The sequence below is a fragment of the Coregonus clupeaformis genome, unplaced genomic scaffold (genome assembly GCF_020615455.1).
Source record: "Coregonus clupeaformis isolate EN_2021a unplaced genomic scaffold, ASM2061545v1 scaf2108, whole genome shotgun sequence".
Classification (NCBI taxonomy): Eukaryota; Metazoa; Chordata; class Actinopteri; order Salmoniformes; family Salmonidae; genus Coregonus; species Coregonus clupeaformis.
In genome coordinates, this window is record NW_025535562.1 from 47790 (window position 1) to 56332 (window position 8543).

The window sequence follows — 8543 nt, forward strand, 5'->3', positions numbered from 1 at the left end:
AGTGTCTGGCCCCTGACCCCTACCCACTACAGGAGTGTCTGACCCCTACCCTCTACAGGAGTGTCTGACCCCTGACCCCTACCCACTACAGGAGTGTCTGACCCCTGACCCCTACCCACTACCCTATACAGGAGTGTCTGACCCCTGACCCCTGCCCTTTACCCTCTACAGGAGTGTCTGAATCTGCCCACCCCTGCCGTCGACCTTGAGGGCGTGGCGTGTGTCGACCAACCAGAGCCCCGTGGACCTGTGACATCATCATGATCCCCACCGTGACCCGTATCCTCCCCTCCAGGGTGTCATCACCGCTCCTCCTGGTCACCATGTTGATGCTGGCGGCCGCCGGCCCTGTCTCGGGGTCGGACGCGGAGACGTGTTTCTCCAGACAGCATCAGAACGCCACAGTGAATGTCCGTCAGGCGCTGGCTCGACCAACCACCGTCATGGACTCCAGAGTCGCCCAATCAGAGAGAGACTGTGTTCTGGCCTGCTGCTCAGAGGACGTCAAGCCAGGTAGGGAAGAGACAACACACACTAACACACAATAACACACAATAACACGCAATAACACGCAATAACACACAATAACATGTAATAAAACACAAATACACATACAGTAACACACACAATAACACACAATAACACGCTATTAACACACTATTAACACGCTATTAACACACAATAACAAACACACACGCAATAACACACAGTAACCTAAAATAACACACCATAACACGCATTAACACAATAACACACAATAACACACACACAATAACACACAATAACACAAAATAACACACGATAACACAAACACACACACAAAATAACATGCAATACCACGCAATAACACACACACACACAATAACACACACACACACACACACACACAATAACACACATTAACACACAATAACACACATTAACACACATTAACACACATTAACACACAATAACACACATTAACACACATTAACACACATTAACACAAATTAACACACATTAACACACAATAACACACATTAACACACATTAACACACATTAACACACAATAACACACATTAACACACATTAACACACATTAACACACATTAACACACAATAACACCCAATAACACACAATAACACACAATAACACACATTAACACACAATAACACACACACACACAATAACACACACACACACAATAACACACACACACACACATTAACACACAATAGCACACACACACAATAACACACACACACAATAACACACATTAACACACAATAACACACATTAACACACATTAACACACATTAACACACATAACACACATTAACACACATTAACACACAATAACACACATTAACACACAATAACACACATTAACACACAATAACACACAATAACACACATTAACACCCAATAACACCCATTAACACCCATTACCACCCAATACCCTCCATTACCACCCATTACCACCCATTAACACCCATTACCACCCATTACCACCCATTACCACCCAATACCCTCCATTACCACCCATTACCACCCATTAACACCCATTAACACCCATTAACACCCATTACCACCCAATACCCTCCATTACCACCCATTACCACCCATTAACACCCATTACCACCCATTAACACCCATTACCACCCAATACCCTCCATTACCACCCATTACCACCCATTACCACCCATTGCCACCCAATACCACCCATTACCACCCATTACCACCCAATACCACCCATTACCACCCATTACCACCCAATACCACCCATTACCACCCATTACCACCCAGTCCAGTTAGAGGAGAGACAACGCGGTGGATCTTTCCAACTGAAGGATGGTCAGTCGTAATCCTTCTCCCTGAGCCGAGCCTCCGTGTCTGGCTGTGCTCTCCTCCCCTCAGGTATAACGTGCACCCTGGCTGTGTTCAACCCTCACAAGCCCTCTGAGCCTCCCAACAACCACAACTGCCATCTGTTCCACTGCCAGAATGAGCAGGACTGCCCCCTCCTGGCTGCTGAACATGGCATCAACACTTATGACATCTTCAAAGGTAAACACGTCTCCCTTCAACTAGAAAGGCTGGGCCTGCTCAACACTAGTGGACTAGGTAGAGAACAGGGTGCTCAACACTAGTGTACTAGGTAGAGAACAGGGTGCTCAACACTAGTGGACTAGGTAGAGAACAGGGTGCTCAACACTAGTGGACTAGGTAGAGAACAGGGTGCTCAACACTAGTGTACTAGAGAGAGAACAGGGCGCTCAACACTAGTGTACTAGATAGAGAACAGGGTGCTCAACACTAGTGTACTAGATAGAGAACAGGGTGCTCAACACTAGTGTACTAGATAGAGAACAGGGCGCTCAACACTAGTGTACTAGATAGAGAACAGGGTGCTCAACACTAGTGTACTAGATAGAGAACAGGGTGCTCAACACTAGTGTACTAGATAGAGAACAGGGTGCTCAACACTAGTGTACTAGATAGAGAACAGGGTGCTCAACACTAGTGTACTAGATAGAGAACAGGGTGCTCAACACTAGTGTACTAGATAGAGAACAGGGTGCTCAACACTAGTGTACTAGGTAGAGAACAGGGTGCTCAACACTAGTGTACTAGGTAGAGAACAGGGTGCTCAACACTAGTGTACTAGATAGAGAACAGGGCGCTCAACACTAGTGTACTAGATAGAGAACAGGGTGCTCAACACTAGTGTACTAGATAGAGAACAGGGTGCTCAACACTAGTGTACTAGATAGAGAACAGGGTGCTCAACACTAGTGTACTAGGTAGAGAACAGGGTGCTCAACACTAGTGTACTAGATAGAGAACAGGGTGCTCAACACTAGTGTACTAGATAGAGAACAGGGTGCTCAACACTAGTGTACTAGATAGAGAACAGGGTGCTCAACGCTAGTGTACTAGATAGAGAACAGGGTGCTCAACACTAGTGTACTAGATAGAGAACAGGGTGCTCAACACTAGTGTACTAGATAGAGAACAGGGTGCTCAACACTAGTGTACTAGATAGAGAACAGGGCGCTCAACACTAGTGTACTAGATAGAGAACAGGGTGCTCAACACTAGTGTACTAGATAGAGAACAGGGCGCTCAACACTAGTGTACTAGGTAGAGAACAGGGTGCTCAACACTAGTGTACTAGATAGAGAACAGGGTGCCCAACACTAGTGTACTAGATAGAGAACAGGGCGCTCAACACTAGTGTACTAGATAGAGAACAGGGTGCTCAACACTAGTGTACTAGGTAGAGAACAGGGTGCTCAACACTAGTGTACTAGATAGAGAACAGGGTGCTCAACACTAGTGTACTAGATAGAGAACAGGGTGCTCAACACTAGTGTACTAGATAGAGAACAGGGTGCTCAACACTAGTGTACTAGATAGAGAACAGGGTGCTCAACACTAGTGTACTAGATAGAGAACAGGGTGCTCAACACTAGTGTACTAGATAGAGAACAGGGTGCTCAACACTAGTGTACTAGATAGAGAACAGGGCGCTCAACACTAGTGTACTAGATAGAGAACAGGGCGCTCAACACTAGTGTACTAGATAGAGAACAGGGCGCTCAACACTAGTGTACTAGATAGAGAACAGGGCGCTCAACACTAGTGTACTAGATAGAGAACAGGGCGCTCAACACTAGTGTACTAGATAGAGAACAGGGCGCTCAACACTAGTGTACTAGATAGAGAACAGGGCGCTCAACACTAGTGTACTAGATAGAGAACAGGGCGCTCAACACTAGTGTACTAGATAGAGAACAGGGCGCTCAACACTAGTGTACTAGATAGAGAACAGGGCGCTCAACACTAGTGTACTAGATAGAGAACAGGGCGCTCAACACTAGTGTACTAGATAGAGAACAGGGCGCTCAACACTAGTGTACTAGATAGAGAACAGGGCGCTCAACACTAGTGTACTAGATAGAGAACAGGGCGCTCAACACTAGTGTACTAGATAGAGAACAGGGTGCTCAACACTAGTGTACTAGATAGAGAACAGGGCGCTCAACACTAGTGTACTAGATAGAGAACAGGGCGCTCAACACTAGTGTACTAGGTAGAGAACAGGGTGCTCAACACTAGTGTACTAGGTAGAGAACAGGGTGCTCAACACTAGTGTACTAGATAGAGAACAGGGCGCTCAACACTAGTGTACTAGATAGAGAACAGGGCGCTCAACACTAGTGTACTAGATAGAGAACAGGGCGCTCAACACTAGTGTACTAGATAGAGAACAGGGTGCTCAACACTAGTGTACTAGATAGAGAACAGGGTGCTCAACACTAGTGTACTAGATAGAGAACAGGGCGCTCAACACTAGTGTACTAGATAGAGAACAGGGCGCTCAACTAGATAGAGAACAGGGCGCTCAACACTAGTGTACTAGATAGAGAACAGGGTGCTCAACACTAGTGTACTAGATAGAGAACAGGGTGCTCAACACTAGTGTACTAGATAGAGAACAGGGCGCTCAACACTAGTGTACTAGATAGAGAACAGGGTGCTCAACACTAGTGTACTAGATAGAGAACAGGGTGCTCAACACTAGTGTACTAGATAGAGAACAGGGTGCTCAACACTAGTGTACTAGATAGAGAACAGGGTGCTCAACACTAGTGTACTAGATAGAGAACAGGGCACCGTGTCAGACACACTAGTAAGTCTGTGTGCTCTTGTCTTGTTGTTGTTGTTGTTGTTGTTGTGTTTTACAGAGTCTTTCATCTCTGCGTGAGTCATGTTCTGATGTCATGTTTTCCATAGGTCTGATTCATCCCACCACAGAGATACCTACTCCACCTTCCACAACCCGACCAGCTACTCCTACTACTGCTACTACTACTACTACTACCTACTACTACTCCAGCCCCAACCACCACCACCACAGCTACCCACTACTACTACTACTACTACTACTACTCCAGCCCCAACCACCACCACCACACCCACTACTACTACTACTGCTACTACTACCAGCCCCAACCACCACCACCACACCACCCACTACTACTACTACTACTACTACTACTACTCAGCCCAAACCACCACCACCACACCACCCACTACTACTACTACTGCTACTACTACTACCAGCCCCAACCACCACCACCACACCCACTACTACTACTACTACTACCACCAAACCAACCACACACAACAAACAACCTACTACCACAAGCCACAACAAAACAAACAACATCCTGGCCGCTAACAGAGGTCCACACTACTCCAACAACAACATCCACAACAACCACAACCACACAGATGACCAGAAAGCCCAATAAACCTCCCCAGAAAACAAACAAATCGTCAAAAAAACCCAAACCACATCCTGCCACTACAACAAAAACAACCTCTTTACCTGTCCCAAATACCCCAGCTACCACCCCTCCAGCACCAACACCCCGTAGACACCCAGCTACCACCCCTCCAGCACCAACACCCCATAGAGACCCAGCTACCACCCCTCCAGCACCAACACCCCATAGAGACCCAGCTACCACCCCTCCAGCACCAACACCCCATAGAGACCCAGCTACCAGCCCTCCAGCACCAACACCCCATAGAGACCCAGCTACCACCCCTCCAGCACCAACACCCCATAGACACCCAGCTACCACCCCTCCAGCACCAACACCCCGTAGACACCCAGCTACCATCCCTCCAGCACCAACACCCCGTAGACACCCAGCTACCATCCCTCCAGCACCAACACCCCGTAGACACCCAGACCCCATCAGAACTACTGAAAGACTCCAGCCAGCACACCACCACCACCACCACCACCACTACTACTGCTGCTACCACCACCACTATGACCCCAGCAGCCATTGAGCCCCTAAACCCAAGGACAACACCAGAAAAGGATCTGTTGCTGGTGCCCAAGGGGGTCCAGGCAGACCCATTCTCCCCAGGGACAGAGGGTCAGGGCGGGGGGAAGGAGGTGGCAGGGCGGGGGGCTCTGAAGAGCTCCCTGGTGGCTGTAGTGGTGGTGGGCCTGGCCATCCTGACTCTAGCCCTGGCTGTGGTGGGACGCAAGGCCATGGAGTCATTCGACCGGCGACACTACACCAGGCTGGAGCTCAACGACCTACACTATGAGGTGTGATTGGACCCTCAGACACACACACACACACACACACACACACACACACACACACACAACACACACACACACACGTCCTGGTTCACAAAAGGATCACCCAGAGAGACAATGAACAAGACTCACAGGGAAAGAAAGGACCACCATGCAAAAATCATCTCTTCATCTCTTCAGTTTGCTCTGTTTTAGTTAAACGGTTTCTTTAACCACATTTCTATTAGATAAGAAACACCTTCAGTTTCATTTTAATAACATATCAATGTACTGTCATTCATTACAACACAATAACTATAGAGTCGTTGAACAGACCCCTCTTGTAGTATTCTAGAACAGTAGAGAGATATCAGAGGGCTCTAGAACAGTAGAGAGATATCAGAGGGCTCTAGAACAGTAGAGAGATATCAGAGGGCTCTAGAACAGTAGAGAGATATCAGAGGGCTCTAGAACAGTAGAGAGATATCAGAGGGCTCTAGAACAGCAGAGAGATATCAGAGGGCTCTAGAACAGTAGAGAGATAGCAGAGTGCTCTAGAACAGTAGAGAGATATCAGAGGGCTCTAGAACAGCAGAGAGATATCAGAGGGCTCTAGAACAGCAGAGAGATATCAGAGGGCTCTAGAACAGTAGAGAGATATCAGAGGGCTCTAGAACAGTAGAGAGATATCAGAGGGCTCTAGAACAGTAGAGAGATATCAGAGGGCTCTAGAACAGTAGAGAGATATCAGAGGGCTCTAGAACAGCAGAGAGATATCAGAGGGCTCTAGAACAGTAGAGAGATATCAGAGGGCTCTAGAACAGCAGAGAGATATCAGAGGGCTCTAGAACAGTAGAGAGATATCAGAGGGCTCTAGAACAGTAGAGAGATATCAGAGGGCTCTTAAGAACAGCAGCAGAGATATCAGAGGGCTCTAGAACAGCAGAGAGATATCAGAGGGCTCTAGAACAGTAGAGAGATATCAGAGGGCTCTAGAACAGTAGAGAGATATCAGAGGGCTCTAGAACAGTAGAGAGATATCAGAGGGCTCTAGAACAGCAGAGAGATATCAGAGGGCTCTAGAACAGCAGAGAGATATCAGAGGGCTCTAGAACAGTAGAGAGATATCAGAGGGCTCTAGAACAGTAGAGAGATATCAGAGGGCTCTAGAACAGCAGAGAGATATCAGAGGGCTCTAGAACAGCAGATAGATAGAGGGCTCTAGAACAGTAGAGAGATATCAGAGGGCTCTAGAACAGCAGAGAGATATCAGAGGGCTCTAGAACAGCAGAGAGATATCAGAGGGCTCTAGAACAGTAGAGAGATATCAGAGGGCTCTAGAACAGTAGAGAGATATCAGAGGGCTCTAGAACAGTAGAGAGATATCAGAGGGCTCTAGAACAGTAGAGAGATATCAGAGCGCTCTAGAACAGCAGAGAGATATCAGAGGGCTCTAGAACATTAAAGAGATATCAGAGGGCTCTAGAACAGTAGAGAGATATCAGAGGGCTCTAGAACAGTAGAGAGATATCAGAGGGCTCTAGAACAGTAGAGAGATATCAGAGGGCTCTAGAACAGTAGAGAGATATCAGAGGGCTCTAGAACACTAGAGAGATATCAGAGGGCTCTAGAACAGCAGAGAGATATCAGAGGGCTCTAGAACAGTAGAGAGATATCAGAGGGCTCTAGAACAGTAGAGCGATATCAGAGGGCTCTAGAACAGCAGAGAGATATCAGAGGGCTCTAGAACAGCAGAGAGATATCAGAGGGCTCTAGAACAGTAGAGAGATATCAGAGGGCTCTAGAACAGTAGAGAGATATCAGAGGGCTCTAGAACAGCAGAGAGATATCAGAGGGCTCTAGAACAGCAGAGAGATATCAGAGGGCTCTAGAACAGTAGAGAGATATCAGAGGGCTCTAGAACAGTAGAGAGATATCAGAGGGCTCTAGAACAGTAGAGAGATATCAGAGGGCTCTAGAACACTAGAGAGATATCAGAGGGCTCTAGAACAGTAGAGAGATATCAGAGGGCTCTAGAACAGCAGAGAGATATCAGAGGGCTCTAGAACAGCAGAGAGATATCAGAGGGCTCTAGAACAGTAGAGAGATATCAGAGGGCTCTAGAACAGCAGAGAGATATCAGAGGGCTCTAGAACAGTAGAGAGATATCAGAGGGCTCTAGAACAGTAGAGAGATATCAGAGGGCTATGGAATAAAGAACCTCAAGCAGCAATATCTCTATTCCAACAACTCAGGAACCCTCTGAATTTAAAGGCGACAGTGTCATTTGGGTGAACTTTCTCTTTAAGCAAACAGATAGGGACACCAAGTGATAGCCTCCTCTATGTACAGGAGAGTCAGTGGAGGCTGGTGAAGGGATGACGGCTCATAATAATGGCTGGAATGGATAAGGGTACAACTGACTGAGACCTTTAATGAGGAGGAACTGA

General features: G+C 47.1%; 1 protein-coding gene across 1 annotated transcript; it reads left to right on the plus strand.

Moving 5' to 3' along the window:
- Positions 1 to 260: 260 nt before the first annotated feature.
- On the plus strand, positions 261 to 6126 carry LOC123488270 (MANSC domain-containing protein 1-like). The gene is made up of 3 exons (XM_045219163.1): positions 261 to 513; positions 1899 to 2048; positions 5429 to 6126. Exons 1-3 carry the CDS (start codon positions 261 to 263, stop codon positions 6124 to 6126), a joined length of 1101 nt encoding a protein of 366 aa, XP_045075098.1.
- The last annotated feature ends 2417 nt before the right edge of the window (positions 6127 to 8543 follow it).